General features: G+C 34.3%; 1 protein-coding gene across 1 annotated transcript in view; it reads right to left on the bottom strand.

The window, feature by feature from the left end:
• The window catches only part of Cftr (CF transmembrane conductance regulator), a 155,923-nt gene that overhangs the window by 20,127 nt on the left and 114,930 nt on the right, over positions 1-20,866 (bottom strand). Inside the window, exons 22-23 of the mRNA XM_077796424.1 lie at positions 9,033-9,284; positions 777-932 (exon numbers count right to left, since the gene is read on the bottom strand). Coding sequence (XP_077652550.1) covers positions 777-932; positions 9,033-9,284 — 408 coding nt within the window. The remainder of the gene's footprint in view (positions 1-776; positions 933-9,032; positions 9,285-20,866) is intronic.

Below are 20,866 nucleotides of genomic sequence, written 5' to 3'. Positions count from 1 at the left end.
AGAATACTAGAGCCCACTAGTACTAAGGGACAAAAGATTGTTTTAAATGAAAACACCCATAGAGATGAGCAAATGCCTTTTAGTTTGGGCCCCCATAAAGACAGTTTTTGGTTTCCATTTAGATCATTTTAAAACAAAACTGTTGCTATTTCTCTCTGATACAAGAAATGCTTTTGTACAATAACACAGATAAAATAGTACTAAGCCAATGAGACTAGAAATTCTTTTGACCCAAATCAAAGAATGACATTTAAGAGGGGGAAAAAAAGCTAAGTTTAATCTGACATGGTTCTTCCTATCCAAACAACAAAAGCAGCCAATACATTTTCTTTTTTCCATTCTACTACCTCAAGCTTCCAAGTGTTTACTGTTTTCAGGAGCACCTTTTATGCCTTACAAAGCATTTCTCAACCTGCTGTGACTGTTAATCTGGAGCTCAGACCTCTGAAGCAGGCGGGGAAAAAGCTGGTAAAAGCAAAAGCCCAGGCTAGTGCTGTAGACTATCTTCTGAGAAATGCTATCAAAAACTATGGGCATTTTAATAACTACATGTCGTAGAGAATTCCAAACTTCTGGAGACATTTTTTACTCCTTATGATATCTTTTTATGTCATTGCAGGGGAAAAAAAAAAGACAACAATGAATAACAAATTGATTCCACAGACTATTGTGACTTTCTTGAGTGCAAGCATCAAATAATGGTAGACCTTCATTGCTTTCCTTCTGGAAATAATGTCACCTTCATTGCTTTCCTTCTGGCTACATCTTACGCTCACCTGTGGTATCACTCCAAAGGCTTTCCTCCACTGTTGCAAAGATATTGAGTCCCAAGATACACCATCAATCTGGATTTCTCCTTCAGTATTCAGTAGTCTCAAAAAAGCTGATAACAATGTGCTCTTTCCTGATCCAGTTCTTCCCAAGAGACCCACCTATGGAGTAAAAGTGATGGAATTACTCTCAAGGCATATAGATGCCATACTGTAAATGCAATTCAGGATTGTACTTCAATAAAAACCAGTGGAATTTTTTTCTTCTGTTATCAGGGGAAGATTTTTGCTTACTCATTCAAGCCCTTTTGAACATTCCTAATTCTGATCAATTTATGGAGGGAAAAGTAATCCGAGAATGAAATGTAGAAAAAGCACTATCACAAGGAATTAGACACCTGATACTGGTTTTTTATGTCACTGACCTTTACTAATGACAAAAAAGGTAGACAACGCACATTCAACTTTAAGAAAAGCAAAGTCAGAGTGTCTTAATGTACATTATTTCTAAGGATGGGCTTGAGCCAGAAGCAGAGACATATATACCCTGATCTAGTTCCAAACATGGATATAAACTTGAAAGTTAGTTAATATAAAATAGGTCTAATATTTAGATACTCTTTCTAATAAAGTAAGCAAGTATCAATTTCAGGTCTGACAATAAATACAAATATGTTCAGGGAGCTATACATTCTTAAAGGAGGCGGGGTGAATCCAGGAATAGATAAGCACTGGAACAGTCATCAAATCAAATTCAGGGAGCAAAAAAGACATTAGAGAAAAGGGGAGGGGAGCTATTCTTGTTGTCTAGTCTGGAAGAGCATAGCATGAAATTGAGGATGTCACACATTGTTGGGGGAGACAAGTGCTACAGGTGACCCACGGAATGCTCAAACTCTGTATTCTAATGTTAGCTCAGACTCCAGCTCTTGAGGAAGAGGGTTGGGTTGGGATGGAATGTTCCTTCAGTCATTAACTGACTAGAGAATAAACTGCATGACATTTAGTGATTGGTGATGAGATTTAATTAACTTCCTTCTCTTTTCCTTTTCTTCTTTTAATCAATCATATGTCCTCTTTACAATATAGCTTAGCAAATGGTCTTCTAGAATAGTGTTTATCACACTATCTATAATGAAGAATTGTTTTTAAATTCCCAATTCATTGTAAATTAGTACTTTAAAAACATATAATAAAAATGAATTTCTAAAAGCTTACTCTGAATATCTGTACTTATTTCATCATAGACCAGTAACAGTTGGTAAACCAGAACCAGTATGTGGACCACAATAAATGTTTTAGAGTTTATAACCAGCCATGATTATGATAACTTGCTGAATATTTATAGAAACTTGCTAATAAACTAGGCCTTTGGGATAAGCTGGTAAGCAATAATAACAGTAACCATGCTCTTCCTATCTACTATAGGAGCTCTAAACTAGGACTTTCACAAATGTTTTTCTCTGAGTGAGAAAACTAAATCAAGCAACTGTTATTCACAACACCCTGCTCTGTTTCTTCACAGTATTGATTAAAATTTGTAATTATTTTTTCTTAGTTATTGCTTGTGTTCACACCAAAACTGATAAACTTCAACAAGAGTAGGGTGTCTATCTTGTTTTCCATTCTTAGCACCCGGCAAGGTGGTTGGCTTATACAAAATTCTCAATTAAATAACTATTTAGATTGACTCCGAGACAGTCAGATGGAAGGATATAAGATGATGAATGAACATACATATTTAGTTGTTCTTACAAATAAATGGATTTAGTTAATTTTGGTCAGTTGCCAGACCACCCTTAATTTTAAACCTTGTGGAATTTCATATGCACATTTCTGAATAAGCCCATGTTGCAAAAGTACATGATTTTTCAAACACAGCAATAGAGCTTTGTGTAAGCAATCTGAATACACACACTGCAGGTGAGATAGAAGGTAAGAGAAGAAAGAGAAGTCCAATAGGTGACAGTAATTTGCTCTAAGTTCATACCAAGAATATTGGCTCAAAAGCACCCTGAGGTCTAAATCCCCAAATTATTAGTCAGGATCCTAATGCATAGGATAAATGACCATGTTGCCTTTCCTTCTGTTTTTATGTTGGGATAAGACTGGATTAAGAGTCAATTTATAAATGTTTTGTTTAGCTTTAAAGCTTTTAGCTGTTGTTCTGGTTTTCTCCTATCACTGAACTTCGAGTAATGCATTATGTATGACAAGTTTTTCAACAGCAAGAATTCTCATTGGTTTGTGCCTACCACAATTTTCTTGTTTATATAATTGGCACACCATAATTCTTTTCCAGGATTTGTAAGAGTACTTCCCATAAATAAGCTTTGAAGACATACCCTAATTCCAAGTCAGTATTTTCAAGTAACTTCAATATGCCTCCTCTCTGAGAATTTTGGATGAGGATAAATCAAATTATTATGTGGAAAGTCAAAACACTGTTGAGTTTAGTGCCAGTTGTGATCACATTATACCATGAATAGTCTCAATACTTTCCTTATTAGTGTCTGACTTGCAATTTTAACACTGCAACAGATAGAAGTATGTTGTAATTATTTTTCATTTCCTTGTGGTCTCTATAAATCAAGATACTAAGTCAAGTGAAATTTAGATCCAGGGCCTCTGGCATGCCAGGCCAGCACTGTACCATAATTGAAGATTTTATGTGTTCCTATACCTGTTTATTAATAATAAAACTTATATGCTGCTCAGATTATTGAATGATTCAGCTATTGTGCACCAATTTTTCCCAAGACAAAAATGAGATATGTGTTAACAAACCAAATAGGCAGTTAAGTGTTTGTACTAATTTGATCTAGAAAAATTCTCCTATGTTTCAGGCAAGAAGAGGACAAAAGTGACCATTTTGAGATAGACTAGAGCATTCTGTTCTTAATAAGGCCTTGCTCTTCTATGAATCACTTTGGATACTAAAGTATTTTGAAGGGACAACAAATTGAGAAAGCAGCTATAATCACTCCCCAAAAAATAGATATTAAAGAATTATTAAATATTTCTTTAATCACTGGACTTTCTAGTACTATCATTTAAAACATGCCATCTGGAGAATTAAGCCTAGGTTTATCATGAAGGACCTGACTCCAAATTAAAACTCCAGCCTACATCTTTAGGAGAGAAAGGAAAAGAAAAAAGCTAGAGGTACTCTATTTGGGGGAAGACAATCTGGTTATTAAAATTTAGACCAAAAAATAAAAAAAAATTAAAAAAGCTATTTGAGATTGAAAAAATATTTTGAAAGTAACAGCTATATGGAAGGTGCTATATTCCTCATGCATTAAAAATAAAAACTTTTAAAGCATAATTTCTGTGAACTAAAGGTGTTTAATAGCAAATAAATTTGTAGGATATCTTTTCCATAAAGCAATTCCTATGGACAATGTGTTTTAATGTGAAGATTGAATAATTTTTCTGCACAAAATATTGATTTTTTCATCTATCCTCCCTAGAGCCACAAACATTGAAATCCATTAAAAATTAAAGGATATGTCCATTTAAACTTTGAATTTTCAATTGCTTCTTTTTCCAAGAAGAGTAATTAGCACACAACTGAGTTTGAAGTATTTTTAGATACCCAAAATAGCACACTAATTTGAGTTTGCTTCTTAATTCGGTATATAAGAAATATATTCTGTTACAGTTTGCAAGATGCTGTTACAACTCTAAGAACAAGGCAATAGAAATGGCATTTCTAAGAGAACTGCCCATAAGACATTTTAAGAATCAATTCCTATTCTAAGGAAGCATATGACTTAAAAGAAGGAATAAGCCATCCATTCATTTATTAACTATTCATTCATTCAATATTTATTAAACTAGACAATGTGCTCGACAATAGGATAAAAAAATAAACAACTTCCAGATTCTAGTCTGACATGTGCAGAGCTTGGAAGTGGTCACTGTATCCAAACAAGTGAAGACTTCAGCAAAGTGGAAAATCGACAAAACTTTTCTTGGATCTACCAGAGATATAAGGTCACAATGGGAACCATGATTACCCCAAACAGGAGAGATAGACAAGCAGACACAGACAATCAGACAGAGAATCAGACAGAAGCCACCAAGCAGAAACCTGAGGGAGCCAGCACACCAGGGTAGGAAAGACTAAACTATAACTGACAACTTGCTGGAAACAGTGTGGGTGAGTCTGAAAGCAAAGCAATTCTAAGGGGACTCAGTCATCAGGAAGCTCTAAACTTGCATGAATTTTATCTCCAGGAGTTCTACCATGTTCTCACAGTGAAGATTAAAAAAAAAATTCTCTTATGTTTCAGGCAAGAGGAGGACAAAAGTAACCATTTTGAAATAGACTAGGGCATTCTGTTCTTAATAAGACCTATACTTAAGAAAAACTATTTTACCATGACAAGCCTATTTATGATTTTTTTTTTCAGAGCCTAACTGAACTAAGGTAAGGGAATACTTAACTCCAGTCCACTCTTGTCATTCTGTCCCACCTAAGTGTGGTGGGAAAAGCTAAGTGAAGTTCACAGCTCAAGGACACAAGTTCAGTAAAGCCTGAGACTCAGTCATAGGAATATTAAGAGGCTGCCCTCCCCCAACACCTTACCACTACATTACTAAAGGCCTGTTTATCGTGGCTCATTTTATCTAGCACATCACGTTCAAGTTTCAATAAAAAATCACAAAGCAAATTGAAAATCAAAATAAATAAACTAACTTTAAAAAAATCCAATAATTTGAAGACAAGTATCAGAACCAGAGTCAAATATGACAGGGATGTTTGGAATTAAGAGAGTCAGAACTTAAAACAACTATGACTAATAAGATGAGATTTTTAATAGGAAAATACATAATCTGCAAAAACAGATGAATAATGTAAACAGAAAAGTGGAAATTCTAAGACAGAATCACAATAAATTCTAGAGATTAAAAAAAAATCCTGGAATAAAAATGAAGAATTCCTTTGATGAGCTCAGTCATGATGGACAGAGGCTAGGAATGTAGTAGGGCACTTGCCTAGAATGCTAGAGACACTGGGTTCAATCCCCAGCCCTGCAATAAGCAAACACACAAACACACACAGACAAAAAACAGAATACCCAAGAACTGTGAGACAACTACAAAAAGTGTAACATCTGCATAACTGGAATACCAGAAGGAGAAGCGGAAAGAGGGAGGGGAGGGGAAGAAAGGGAGGAAGGGAGGGAAATATTTGAAAGGATAATGACTGAGAGTTTCTCCAAAATTAGTGTCAGATGCCATACCACAACTCAAAGAAAACCAAGCAGAATAATGTCAAAAGCAAACCAATAAATAAACAAAACCCAAAAAGCTCTATTGAGGCATCGCATAGTCAAACTATAAAAAAAAAATCAAAAAGAAATTAAAGCTCTTTAAAAACGCTAGAGGAAAAAAAATGTTTTATTTTTTAAGAAACAAAGATAAAAGTTACATCTAATTTCTCAGAATCTATGCAATCAAGAAATGGAGTGAAGTGAAACATTTAAAATGTTGAGAGAAAGAACAAGTCAAACTAGAATTGCAGAAACAAGAATTTACCCTGTGGAATTATCCTTCCAAAGTGATAAGGATAATTTTTGTCAGACAAAAATTGAAGGAATGTGTTCTTCAGTAGACCTGTCTCACAAGAAATGTTAAAAGAAGTCAGAGAATGTAAAGTCAAAAGAATGTCAGAGAAAAAAAAAATGAAACTCAGATCTATATATAGGCAGAAACTTGTATCTATCTAATGAAAGAGTATCTAAATAACTAAGTGAAGGCAAAATGAGAACTTTAATTTTTCTTATTCCTGGTTGATCTAATGAAAAGTAGTTTGCTCAGAATAATTATAACAACAATATATTTGATAATATACATTATATATATGTATACTTTTATATGTATATATAAGTAAAATAAAATATAACAAGAATACTATATTTAAAGGAGCTGGTAAAATTTTGTTATTATAAGGTACTTGCACTCCCCGTGAAATGATATAGTATTATTTGAAATAAACTTTGGTTATTTGTAAGTGTATATTGCAAACTCTAGGTAAACCATTAAAAAAAGAGAATTCATTTTAAAAAATAGAATTATTATTCTAATAAAGGAGAAAAAATGGAATCATAAAATGCTTAATTGAAATTACAATGTAAAGGAAAAGGGTTAAAGATAAAAAGGAAATAAAGAACAAAAGGAAGCAAACAGAAAACAAAAACAAATATGGCGGATATTTATCCAACTATATCAATGATCACTTTCAATGCCAACAGTCTAAATATGACAATTAAGTGAGATTGCCAGAGCAAATTAAAAAAATAAGACCCAACTTATTTTCCACAAGACACCTACTTACACTTAAGACCCAAATAAATTAATAAAGGGATGATAGTTTTACCATGCTAAAGCAAATAATTTACCAAGGCATTTGTCCCAAGTTTATATCAACCTGCTGTGTTAATTGTTAATAATTGTTAATTGTTAATAATTGTTAATTGTTAATAATTGTTAAATTGTGTATTTAACAATTATTGCATTTTTTGGCATCCATCCTGGTGGTCCCAGCAAAAGACACTCTGGATGCCTATGCTATTCATTGATAAGCAAAGCAGAATAGAATAATTAATTATGTTTTTTCAAGGCAAGGGAGGAACCAAGGCAAATGATTAATTTTACATTATTGCAAACCATAACTAACATCTCCTCATGTTCAGTAATGAAGAAAAAAATGTTAAAAATTTCAGACATTTCATCAGCACTCCAATGTAAATTTAATATCCATAAACAATTCCATGAATAACCCCATGCTAACACTAAAGACAAATTCAATCATCTAAAATCTTTCCATTTACACCAAGTTAAAACTGTTTTTCCGGGCTGGGATTGTATTTCAGTGGTAGAGCAGTTGCCTAGCATGCATGAGGTACTGGGTTTGATCCTCAGCATCACATAAGAATAAATAAAATAAAGGTATTTTGTTCATTTCCAACTAAAAAAAAATTGCAACAAAAACTGTTTTTCCTCAAGAACAGAAAAAATAAAACAAACCCCATTCTTGATGAACGGAAAAATAATATTTTAGTGATATGTGAATTTATTTATCCCTAAGATTAAGAGAGAAGTCAAAATTTCTGGTGTTCCATCTTAAGTCAGTTAGCATCACACAAGGACTTTTTGTTCATCCTATATTTATTTTTAACAGAAATTGGTCCAATGCATTAAATGTTTATCAAGTATTCTGGAAAATGAGTGCTAATAGTCTGTTTTTATGTCAGTATTTATAATTCCTAATATCTTTCTTTAAAATATACTTTTAGTTGTAGATGGACACAATACCGTTATTTTATTTATTCATTTTTATGTAGTGCTAAGGATCAAACCAGTTCCTCGCATGTGCCAGGCTAGTACTCTACCACTGAGCCACAATCCCAGCCCAATTCCTAACATCTTTATCGACCATAAATTTACTTTTTGAAATCTCTATTTGAAGTTAAACACAAAACAATGAAGTTTTCAAATTCAACTTTCTATCTTGATTAGAAAAAGACAATCAATCAAAAATATGTGATAACTTTGTTTAGATTTATAGAGTAGTACAGAATAAGGGATTTGAGAACAATATAGAACTACATTTATAAAGCATGAACTATACAGGAAACAACCATTCTCTTCTCCAAGAATCTATTCAAAAAATCTGTATGTAATGAGTTCCTTCTGTGTTCAGCACAATGCTGGGATTTATAAGAAACACTTCAAAATAACACCGTTACTTATTTCTGTGTGGTAAATAATAAAGTTATTACTTAGTAAGCAAAAAAAAAATTACTGCTTAGTAAATAATTCTTCCATCAATTCTGCTTAGTAACAGTTGGGGAAAAATTAAATATATCTTTATGAAAACTAAAAAAAAAAAAAAACCCAACTGAAAAAAGCTATGAAAAAAAGTTCCATTTGACAGAACATCAACCAGATAAAATTAAAGACTAATGATGGAGTCAGCAATATAATATTTCTCTTCTTGGAATATATTTACAAGTAGGAACATTTAAAACATGTTATAATTTTGATTTAGTCGATCGCTACATGTTATAATTTTGATTTAGTCGATCGCTTCCACAGTTGGTAAACTAACAATTAATTAGGTATTCTGCAAGTACAGTCATTTAAAATCAGGCTATTATATAGATTCAGGACTCTGCAAATTAAATTTCATATAGAAGTGACTCCATATAATAACAACCTGAAACAAAGCAAGCAATGTTTATATCTCACCCTCTGGCCAGGACTTATTGAGAAGGAAATGTTCTCTAATATGGCATTCCCACCATCTACATATTTCGCTGTGAGGTCTTTGACAGTCATTTGGCCCCCCGAGGGCCAGATGTCATCTTTCTTCACATGTTGATTCTCAATAATCATAACTTTTGAGAGCTGGTCATCCTTGGATGGTTTGATGGACTTGGAGGATTTACCGTCTTCTGTTGGCATGTCAATGAACTTAAAGACACGGCTCACAGATCGCATCTGAAACAAAAATATTTTATATTTGTTTGCTTAAAAACTGTAGACAGTATCATAATTAGTTTGATGTTTGCTAAAAAATAACTTGTGAGATGTGATGCCGGCTACTCGTCACTCAGTTATTTGTCAGGTCTTTCAATGAACCAACAGGAAATAATTGGATATAATCAAAGCTTAACCAAAGAGAATTAACTAAGATTTGTAAAAATGGGCTCTGGATAGACCTGTTTATCTTTGTGATCACTTAATTCTTAGTTACGCAAGCCACACATAAATAGCCAACTATTCTCAAGAGAATAGATGTTGTCAGAAGGATTTTTATTCCTACTAGGAGGAGTAATGCACAATGCTGTACAGATGGTATATTATAATAAAATGTACCACACCTCAAAACCACTGCTGAAGATTCTCATTTTTCTTTCAAACTACTTCAATAACTATCTACAATTCTCTGTGTCAGCTGGGTCATAAGTAGACTCTTGATATTTAATCAGTTTTAAATAATCTCACAATAATCTTAAAACAGATTTAAGGCATTGGCATCTTTTGTTAAATATTTACATTTTCAATCCTAATTATTTAAATATCAATTTCCAGTGCTATTCAGAATGCAACTATACATAGGGTTATATTTGAAATAACATATGCATCTGCTTTATAAATTCGTTGGTATAATACTTAATAAAGTATATCTTTAATATACACAAAAGTAAAGGAGCTCTACTATTTTTAGAAGATATTTAATTAAATTCTTTAACACAACCATATTTCTGATATTTATGATTTATTAGAATTTATAATATAATTTTTAAAACAGCCTATTATAATTTGTATTCAATAGATATTTAACAATGAATGAGTGAATAACATGAGTAAATAAAAATTAATAAATAAGAATTTAAAGACAGAATTCTCTCAATTTTTATGTTTTTAAAAATATCCTTTTCACTTTTTTATCATCATTTTTATAATTTGTACATCTTTATAGGATACTTTATGGTCATTTGATACATGTCTACAATCTGAAATAATTAAATCAAGGTAAGAAGCACTTCCAAAAAGATACCCTTGATCCTGTTGTTCAGCCCTTCTGAGATATTAATAGCTTAGAGGGCAGAATTTTACTGCTTATTCTGAGTCTTGACATTAACTGTTGATGTTGACTTTATTTACCTTTACAACATTAACTAACTTTCTTCTTTAAAGTATTAGTATATTATCCTCTTATTTATAACTATGGCTTAGACTGTTGAAATAATTCTTTTTTTAAAAGAGAGAGAGAGAGAGAGAGAGAGAGAGAGAGAGAGAGAGAGAAATTTTTAATATTTATTTATTTATTTATTTTAGTTTTCAGCGGACACAACATCTTTGTTTGTATGTGGTGCTGAGGATCGAACCCGGGCCGTACGCATGCCAGATGAGTGTGCTACCGCTTGAGCCACATCCCCAGCCCTGAAATAATTCTTTTTAAATAAAAACAAGTAGATAGAAATGCATTGGGGGCATTTGCCTCTATCACTTTTATTTTTTATCATGAAAAGGTGAAGATGGAAAGTGTCTTCATTTTTAGTATGGGTTGAAACGTAGTTCAGACATCAGTCCTTTAGTGAACATTGAAAGTTCATCTTCACAATTCTAACTTTAATGCCTATTTTCACATGCCACTGGTCAAGCCTGATTTGTTTATAAAGTTCTTTCTTCTGTATAGTAATTCTGTGTTTCAGTTTCCTTCATCTTGAAAATATCTGTAAATTACCTTCAAGATTGCCTTTAAGAATTACTTTAAATCAAGATTGAAGAAGAGAATCTTTTTAAGTCAAACACACTGTTAATGGAAATAAAAAGGGTCCAAAGCCCACACCCATCATAAATAACTCAAGAGAAAGCAAATGGGATATAATTACAATTCTTCCCACTTGTAATGTTTTAAATTCTGAATTACAAATGACTTCAAGGAGCTGTGAAATTCTGATTCAATCATTGTTGATTACTTTGGAATTAAACTGCATTTTACTGTCAGTAACTTTCATAGAGCTGCTAGTCTATATAAGGTCTGATAGATAAATTATGGCTATAATTATCATTGCAATAAAACTTCCAGAAAACTAGCTCAAACACAGTTAAAACACTTACTATATTTATCCTGTATAAGAATAGCATCTTTCTCTTGCAATGACTTAGAGAAATAAATATACAAAGATAGCTTAACTTTATAAAATAGGAACTGTTATTTTTGTTTGTCAATTGTGAGAAGAATTATAAACTAATCTTTGGTAAATACTATATCAAGCTTTCTTTTATAAAGAGTATTATATACTCTTTAATATTCCCAAGTAATCAATAAAGCATTTAAATATTGCTGTCTAAACTACTCAAAATTATATAAAGAATTATTTAAAAAACAAAGATTCTCCCAACCACATTTTGGCCATATTGCAATATTATACACAATTTAATAAATTCTTTTTTTGATCTAAGGACTTGTGTTTGAGCACTGTACATTATATGCACCATTACTGAGGCTCACTACTGAAGGGGAATTCAGAACTTTTGATGTCCAATGTGAATAATGATATGTACCTATCAAATTTAGAAAATGAAAATTTCCAACTCGAATGACCCAAAGACAGGCTATTATAGTCACTCCCAGCACGGTCAAACATGCCTGACCAAGAACGTGTTATTTCTTAACCATAGGCAATCATCCACAGCATACGAGAAAGCATTCATTCAATCCAATGAGTTAGAACATTTTCTGACAGGAAGAAAAAGTGACTAGGCAGACACCTGCATTGTGCTCACTTCAATAGCCACTGGATACCATTATTGTATAGATGATGTGGCCAGATAACATTATGAATTACTCGCCAATTCCTCATACCTCACAGGCTCTCAGCTTGATTATTCTACCTCCATTGCCTTTGGAAGGAGAAGCCTGCTCAGAGCCAGAACACAGAACATCAATTATTCCAAGTTTCAAAAACTGATTTTTGAAACTCAAGGCAGATATTGATAGTTTGACATGGGGTCATAGAAATATTGACTTTTAAGCTTCAAAAGCCAAAGCCCAAGCTGGGCACAGGCCTGTAGTCATAGGTCCTTAGGAAGCTGAGGCAGGAAGATGGCTTGAGACCAGGTATTTGGGGCCAGTCTGGACAACAGTGAGATACTGTCTCTTAAGAAAAGAAAGAAAAATAGAATTTTAAAAAAAAAGAAAGAAAGAAAAGAAAACCATAGCCTGAGACAAAGCATAGTGTCTATGTGAAAAAAAAATTATCATAAACAAATTTCTGATGCCTGAGAAGCAACTACTCTCTTCACCCTACAATCTATACCCATGAGTAAGGGGAACAGGAAGGTTTAGACACCAGATTCTCTGCAAAGGAGTCCGATTTTGTGACTAAACCCTGGTTCTATCCTAAGTTGATTTGGGGAATTTTGATCACAGGAAGCCTGTGTCTCAATTCTGAGGCAAAGTCCAGGAAAGAGGTATGTTACAGAGAAGCTTCTAGTGCCCCACATGACATAGGGACAGCAGAGTGAACATGGCTGAATTGTCATTTCCAGGCACAGACCATTTGAGGCAGTTTTAGATTTCCCTGTGTTTCCATAGTGGAATTGCTAGGTGGAAAACAAATTAAAGCTTTTGACCTCTCCGGGACATGGAAGAAGCTGAGAAAAAACACAGCAAAAGGGAGCTTATGGTGGAGGCAAGAACAAAAACTCAGTTTACTTGGACCACACACCTCTAGGTCAGATAGAAACATCAGTGAATCAGAGACAGCAAGGCTGGGCAAGGGACAATGTAGGGCCAGATGCTCCCCCTCCATCTTGGTACCTCTGTTAGTTTGTAAACTCTACTCAGAACCTGGCAAAATCTCTGAATTAACTGAGATTGTTTCTTCCACTCAGTGAAAAATGTGTGTTCAGATAGTAAATGAGTTCAAATACAGCAAAGTTGAAGTCCTATTTCTCATACGTGTGATTTTATAGCCAAAGATTCATGGCTACAATCAGAAAGGGATCCTGGCTTTGGGGATCCTAAAGTTTAGGTAATTTAGGAAGAATTCAAAATATGCACATAACATTAAGTTTAGGGCTTTCAAAGGGGTTCATGCAAGTAAGAGGACCTGTAGTTTATGTCTCCTAGATTTGGTGGTAAACCATTCAGCCTATTACAGTAATTTTCTTCAAATCATTGCTTGTTGTATGCAACAATGGAATATTCACAGCATTCCTCTCCATCTACTGCTTAGCATCGGGCACTCAGTTCATAAATCTCTATTTAAAATGACAGAATTCATTATTTCACTCCCATGCAGAAGGCTGCTTCTACGCAGTGGGAATGGCATGCCGTGAGGACGTCAGTGTGTAGCCCAGGCTGGGATTTCACCCCTCAGCTTCTCAGCTTGAAACTGTACATTGTTAGAAGTTACAACATCCCAAACTATTTTTAGTCCAGCCTATTGTTTGCTTTCATTGAGCTCTTTCACTTCACTTAGCCCTTTTGTAAAAATATCTTCTATACATTTTTGCATAAAACATAAAAATCCCTGTTATTGTCCAGTCCCCTAAATAGTGCAAGATGTAAACTCAGAGTGGACAATCATCAGTGACAGTAGACTCACTCCTTAACCTTAGGTAGCTGCTTCCTGTGCACAGAAAAGATTTGCCAGGGGAGAAACATGGGGGCCTTCTTGATAGGAAAGTTTCATTGAAACTCCCACTAGGTAGACAGTAGCTTTTTTCTTAGACTTTGAGAAGTAAAAGATAAAGCCAAATCAAGAGTCAGGTACTGAAACACTAAACCTATTCTTCATTAATGGAGAGGAAAATTTGACATAACTAGTGCAGATACTATACAATTCTATAAAATTGGAATATTGCCAAAATTAGATGAGATTGTTGCTTAAGAAGCACAGTTTAAATTCTTGGGTTCATTATTTAATTTTATTAGGATCTAAAAATTCCCCTGAACATCTTGAGAAGGAATTAATTCTTAAAACTGAATACCATTATCTTTATAAGAATGTTTAAAATTGCTAATCTAAGCATGAGTAGAACAAAGTCTTTTGAGAAGATGATGGTCTTAACAAAAACAACACCATAGCCTAATCATACTCAGCTTTACTTTATGAGGGATGCATTTAAGTCAAGAAGCAAATGATTCCTGATTCTCCTGCTCATTCTTTGATGACAAAGATGGAAGAGTTATCTTCAAAGCCATTTTTTGGAATCCAGACTCCTCTCATAAATATCTGCTCTATTTTCTTACATTCTTTGGTTGTTTAGACTCCAGGATATCAAATTAATGCAACAACACCTAAACATGCCATAATACCCCAAAAGCCATATGATGATAGCATCACTTCTTATGCTTAAGATCTAGCTGGCAACACTGGAAAGGATTTCATAAATAGTTATAGGAGGATTGTGAGAAAGAGATGTGAAGTGATCATCTGGGAAACTGTCACAATGTGAAAAATGTCACACATTTCACAGGAGACATTCTAAAACTATAAAGTACTTAAAAGGAGAGATTAAAATGCTTTTAATCATAGATCCTTTTAGGTAGGCCCAAATTAAATGCTTTTCAGTATTCACTAACACAGATCTGAGCCCCAAGGCTGTATAGAGCCAACAGCATCATCTTTAGGTCATGTATATAGATTTAAGAGATGATGGTTATCAGAAAAACAGACTTTCTAAAGGTGTGGTAGCACACGCCTCTAATCCCAGCAGCTTGGGAGGCTGAAGTAGAAGGATTGCAAGTTCAAAGCTAGCCTCAGCAAAAGTGAGGTACTAAGCAACTGAGTGAGACCCTGTCTCTACATAAAACACAAAATAGGGCTGAGGATGTGGCTCAGTGGTTGAGTGTCCCTGAGTTCAATCCCTGGTGCCAAAAAAAAAAAAAAAGAAAGAAAAGAGACTTTCTGCCCAAAATATATTCTTGAAACTCGAGGCTATCTTTCTGCTTCTATTAATTATGTTCCTATAACACATAAAAAGTCAGCTAAGTATCAATTTGGTGTTAATTAGCAGCATAAATGAGTTTCTTATACTACATTACAAATTTGTACCCCTTAGTAAACTTTTATAGCTTGCTTTCAACAGAAATAGGTTATGTATTCTAACTTGTGGTAAATTACATGGCAAGACAGTGTCAGAAGCAGTGGATATCATGATCTTCACATAAGGGAGAAAATATGCTGCAACTAGAGACAAAATTCATATCCCAAGCAAACATGAACCTTTCAAATATGTCACTGCCCACTTTTAATAAACATGGTACACCAAAGCCATACGATGATAGCATCACTTCTTATGCTTCAGATCTAGCTGGTAACACTTGAAAGAGATTTCATAACTAGTTACTGTGCCAACAAGCAAAGGAAGACTCTTCTTTGTGACATGTCTGACATCACTCATGGAATCTTCTGCTCATATTGAAGCTTGTTTGCACTCTACCATGTTTTATTATTTTTAAAAGCACATGATAATCGATCAACAATTGCTTGTTGAATACAGCTAAAGTCTACATAGTTTCTACCAAAAAAAATTTCAAAATAAATATCAAGAAGAGGATTCAAAAATAACATATCAAATATCTTCTCAGGGTTTTATTATTTTAATAAGATATTTCTCTGAGGATCTTAATTTTGAAATATTGGGGCTTTCCAATATTTGTATTGTCATTAAACATTATGCTTTACATGTCATGTGTGTGTGTATAATTGATTGACATAGAAAAAAACAATTTGTTGGTGATCCATCAATTCAAAAATTAATTATAGGGACTAGGGTTGTGGCTCAGCAGTGGAGTGCTCACCTAGTATGTGTGGGGCACTGGGTTCAATCCTTAGCACTACATAAAAATAAATAAAATAGAGGTATTGTGTCCATCTACAACAAAAAAATATTTTAAAATTAATTATATGACATAGATCAGAGATTAGTAGAACTATGGCCTGCAGGCCCCATTTGGGCACACCAATGTTTATATACTATCTCTGGCTGCTTTGTCCTCAAAGGCTGAACTGAATAGTTGTCATAAGACCATCTAGACTGCAAATCTGACAGAATTTCCCATCTTATCCTTTACTGGAAAAGTTTTCTGACTCACCTGCCATTGCTCACAGAAAATCAGAGCTAAGAAGACTCTTAGAAAGCATCTAATCAAGTGATTCAGAAGCCTGGATCTCCATAGAACCACCTATTGTATTTTTAAAAATATAGTCAACAGGATCCATCATCCTGCCCACCACCAAAAGGAAAGATTTCATTGGTCTTAGTGAAACCTGAATAATCTTTGTTTTCATAAAGGTTTTTCATCTGCTATCAGGTTGAGAACCTGTGATTTAATCTATTCCTTCATTGTTCAAACAAGAAAATATAAATACCGGAGGTTAAAGTGACAGGCACCAAGTGTGCTGAATGTTCTGAACTCTCCAAACTTTTTTTTACACAGCAAACCCTGAGGGTTCTCATGTCTCAAATTAGTTCTCATGTCCTGCATTAGTTCTCTTGTACTAATTCAAGACATCTAGAACATTACCAAATTTTCTTTCTCTTTCTGGATTCTAGAAACACACTGTGTCAGAGTCCTTTGATCAGCTCTGATAAATGTAAAGGTCAAAAAAAATTATAGACTTTGGCATTTAGGGGGCAGGTATGTGACTTCTACAAAAGTCTGGAATAATGCCTTCATGCTAATCAAGAGTTGAAATCTTTCATAAGAATAGGGTTCAGAAGAGAGACAATGCTAGAGATGGAAGGAACCTTAGAAAATTCCTAACCAAACTGCTTCAATTAGTAAATGAGAAAAAAAAAAAAAAACCCTAGATGGTAGGGGCTATGACTTGCCTAATGCCACACAACATTCAGGTGGCCAGAGTGGAATGCAGGACTTTTTCCAACACAGCCACTTCATTGGATGGAAGGACAACGAACAGTTGGATGGAAAAAAGTCTTGAGATAGAGGCCATGAGAGGAAAACATACCACAAAGACTTGTGAGAACAGAAATCAAAGGCATGATCAATAACCCATTAAAAGAAAGAAAAAAAATGAGAAATGAATTTTCTCCTCAGATTCTTACAACAGAAACCACTTTTATTACAAGGACATTAGGCATCAGAAGCTGTGATGAAGAAAAGCCAGATTCCCCTTTTCTCCTCCCACCAGGTTTCATTGTACAATCAGTCACTTGATCTTTACTGGAACCCAAAACAAACACAGGCAGTGAAAGGACAAAGGAGAAACAGAGAGAGTTTCTATTGACAGAAAACTCTTCTCAGATTGCATCAATCATGCAAGAACCTTCTGGAGCCTCATTAACGGGAATCTAAATGTGAGCCCTGCAGGTTCACTGTCCTCAGGCTCACTCTGGCGGCTTCCTTCCTCTTGTCTTTATTAGGGACAGACAGGCAGCTACTGGAAACAGGGATGGTTATCTGCTGCTTCCCTTGGAAAACTGAGGAAGCAAGATTGTATTCGCCTCCTGAGAATATTTTAACTATATTCACCCTGTGGTAGACAGTATTAAAAAGACATGAGTTGTCAACTGCCTCATTCAAATCAGGTTACTATGAGTGCAAGCAATTTCATAGTCACCAGATGGCTTGACATGGCTGAGTTTGAAACATTACCTTTGGTACATTTTCTGGCTTTTATTTATTTATCTAACCTCCCTGGCAAATTAAGAGGTAGAGTGGAAGCTCTGTGTCATTTTAATGGTCCTTTATGACCTGTGTGTGTTTAGGGCATGGTAACTCATGTCCTAAAATGTCAAGTTTACTGGAAGACATTTTTATGGGTGTGATTAATGAACACATGGAGGTAAGATGGTAGCTGGATACATGTTCAGAGAGCAGGAGAGGCCTTCACTAAAGATATTAATTTATGATTCATCAAGAGATGGTTTGTGAAGCATGAGATTAGATAATAACAGATAGAGGAAACATAAATAGGAAGGCTGCAACATAGCTTTTGGTTAAAAATCTGCAAGAGAGAAATGGCCCCCAAAAGGACTACAGAGGAATAAGGAGGTATCAGGGAAACAAAGTGGGAGTGGCAACCGGTTTTGCCCACAGCAAATACTGTTCAATAATTGCAGGAGGCAAGGACTCTGGCTTTGGCAAGATATTGGTCATGAGTCAGGTGAGTGATGGGAATACAATAAAGCAGGCTGTAGGAAGAATGGGAGGAGAAAACAGAGAAAGGCAATCTCTCAAGAAGTTTTGCTGAAAATAGGTCAAAGAAATGATACGGAAACTGGAGATTAAGGGTGAGTATTTTTCTGCTAGTGCAAAAGGCCCCACAAAGCAGGAAATTGTATATTATATGCCTGTGTATAGGAGCAGGGACACAGAAGAGAAGGCTGGGAATTGAGTAGAGGTGCAGTAGGCTGGTGCCACTAGTGGAGAGAGGTGAGTGGATTTGCTCAGATTACACCTATTTATTTCTATAAGGAATGCAGCGAAGTCATGGATAAAAGCACCAGGGATAGAATTATTGGAGAATCTGAAAGGAGACAGATTGGGAAACAGCTACCTTTGGGAATACAACAAATAATTAATTAGTAAAACATAATAAAAATGTTGTTGCGTAGTTTTGAGTGCTGGTATTTGAGATGTGTGATCATAAATACAAAGTCATTCAAGTTATTGTTATCACCTAGATACTAGTTGAAAGCTAAAGAAAGTTAGGTACCTGGGTATACGCAGCAGGTGGGAAGTAGAAGTAAAACAACACTGCCATTTTCATGATTTCAGGTCCTGTCAGTGTTTCATTTTATGTCCATGTTTAAATGAGGCCAGATGGGTAAGGGTGAGTGAAATATTCTTTTTTCTTGTTCTTATTTCTACAAGGTATGTAGCAAGAACCCAAGGATTCTTTTTCCTGACAGCCCTGCACTTGAAAACTAAAAGTATGTACTAAAAAAAATCCCATTTACTCCAATTTAAATTCAACTCTAAATTCAGCGAATAACTTAGTAAAGTAAAATGACAACACATGAAGCTTTCACTTGGGAAGTTCAAGGACCTTTGGTGTTAGCATCACACAAACATGAAATCTTAGGACATAGCTCAATCTATCTCTTCTCCTCCCTCACAGCATATGCAAGATGAAAATAAAAAGGTGACTCTATAACTTTAGTAACTGTGTGGGTGACAGCAGTATAATGTGAATTGATAACTAGATAAATGCTCACAGATGCCTGGGAAAGACTTGTGCTATTTGGCAGGCACATGAAAACTCACATATTCACTTTGATATACAAAAGAACATGACTTTCTAAAAGTGAAATCAAATGCAAATATTGATATGGTTCACAGGCTATATCATAACATAATACAATCTTGCAAAGCCCTTTTATGCCATGAGATGAAAGACACAATGTCAAAACACAGGTTACAAATCCCAGGATGCTTATGTGTAAAACTAATACCTTCAAGCAACTCCCATGAGATTGGACCTGCAGAATAAAAACGCACAGAACAAAAGTTTGACATCATCATGTAGAACTTCTTACACAAAGCAAGAAAATGAGTAAGGCAAAAGAAGGGAATTTTTCTACACAAGGTAAAGAGATGTTTTTAAATAAAGAAACAGGTAAAGTGCAGAAGAATTGTAAAAGGTAAAGTCAATGTTGTAAGAGCTGAACAAAGAATTTTTGTATTTGTAAATATTGGTATTGAATAAATACAAACACAATATATTTTATATTCTTCTGCTACTTTCCAACAGAAACCCTTTTACATACCTTTATGAGACCCAACTCCTAAAGCATAATGAAATAGAAGTAAGTGAGAAGAATGGAGACACTAAGAAAATGGACAGAATTTGTGACCATTATGTTCAGCAAAATATGTCAAAATCAGAGTTTCAAGGGTCCTATTTTTTCTCTCATATGCAAAACCTAGAGGGGAAAAAGGAAAAGAAAGGTAGGAGCAGATCTCCTAAAATCAAAGGGAGATCAAAACAGGAAGAGAACAAAGGATGGAAGTTGGGAAGGTATTTGGGAGTGATATTGGTAAGTACTGGGGAGTGATATTGGTGAAATTATATTGTTATATTGTGTGCATATAAGAATGTGTAACAACAAATCCCATCATTATGTACAACTATGATGCATCAATAAAAAATATGGAAAAAAGAATGGAGATACTAAAAGATCTCATCAAGTTTTAAAAAAAGTAAAAGAAACTCTATGCTACAGGTATATTACATTTTAATGAATTATTAAGATACTTCAATAAAATACAGACACAAGGGCAAAAAAAAAAGGTATTGAAAGGTTTTTCCCCCTAGAGATATTTACATAATGATTTTTGTTCCAAATGATTATACTGATTTTAATTGTTCAAATGTGTGTGGTTTGAGAACATGTGACTTGTCTAATAGAAAAGGGAAAGGAATTTACACAAAGACTGAAATAATATTGTTGTAGACTCGTTTGTTTACTTGGGTTTTTAGATCTCCCATCAATGCAATAATGGATGAATAATTTTCAATATAGTATTCCAAAAAAGCCTAAAGAAAAGTCAATCATGAAGTACCTAGGACAGCTATATAGTTTGACTA

This window comes from Urocitellus parryii, chromosome 3, assembly GCF_045843805.1.
Source record: "Urocitellus parryii isolate mUroPar1 chromosome 3, mUroPar1.hap1, whole genome shotgun sequence".
Taxonomy (NCBI): Eukaryota; Metazoa; Chordata; class Mammalia; order Rodentia; family Sciuridae; genus Urocitellus; species Urocitellus parryii.
Note: the sequence above shows the minus strand (reverse complement) of the source record. Positions and strands in the feature narration are given on the sequence as shown.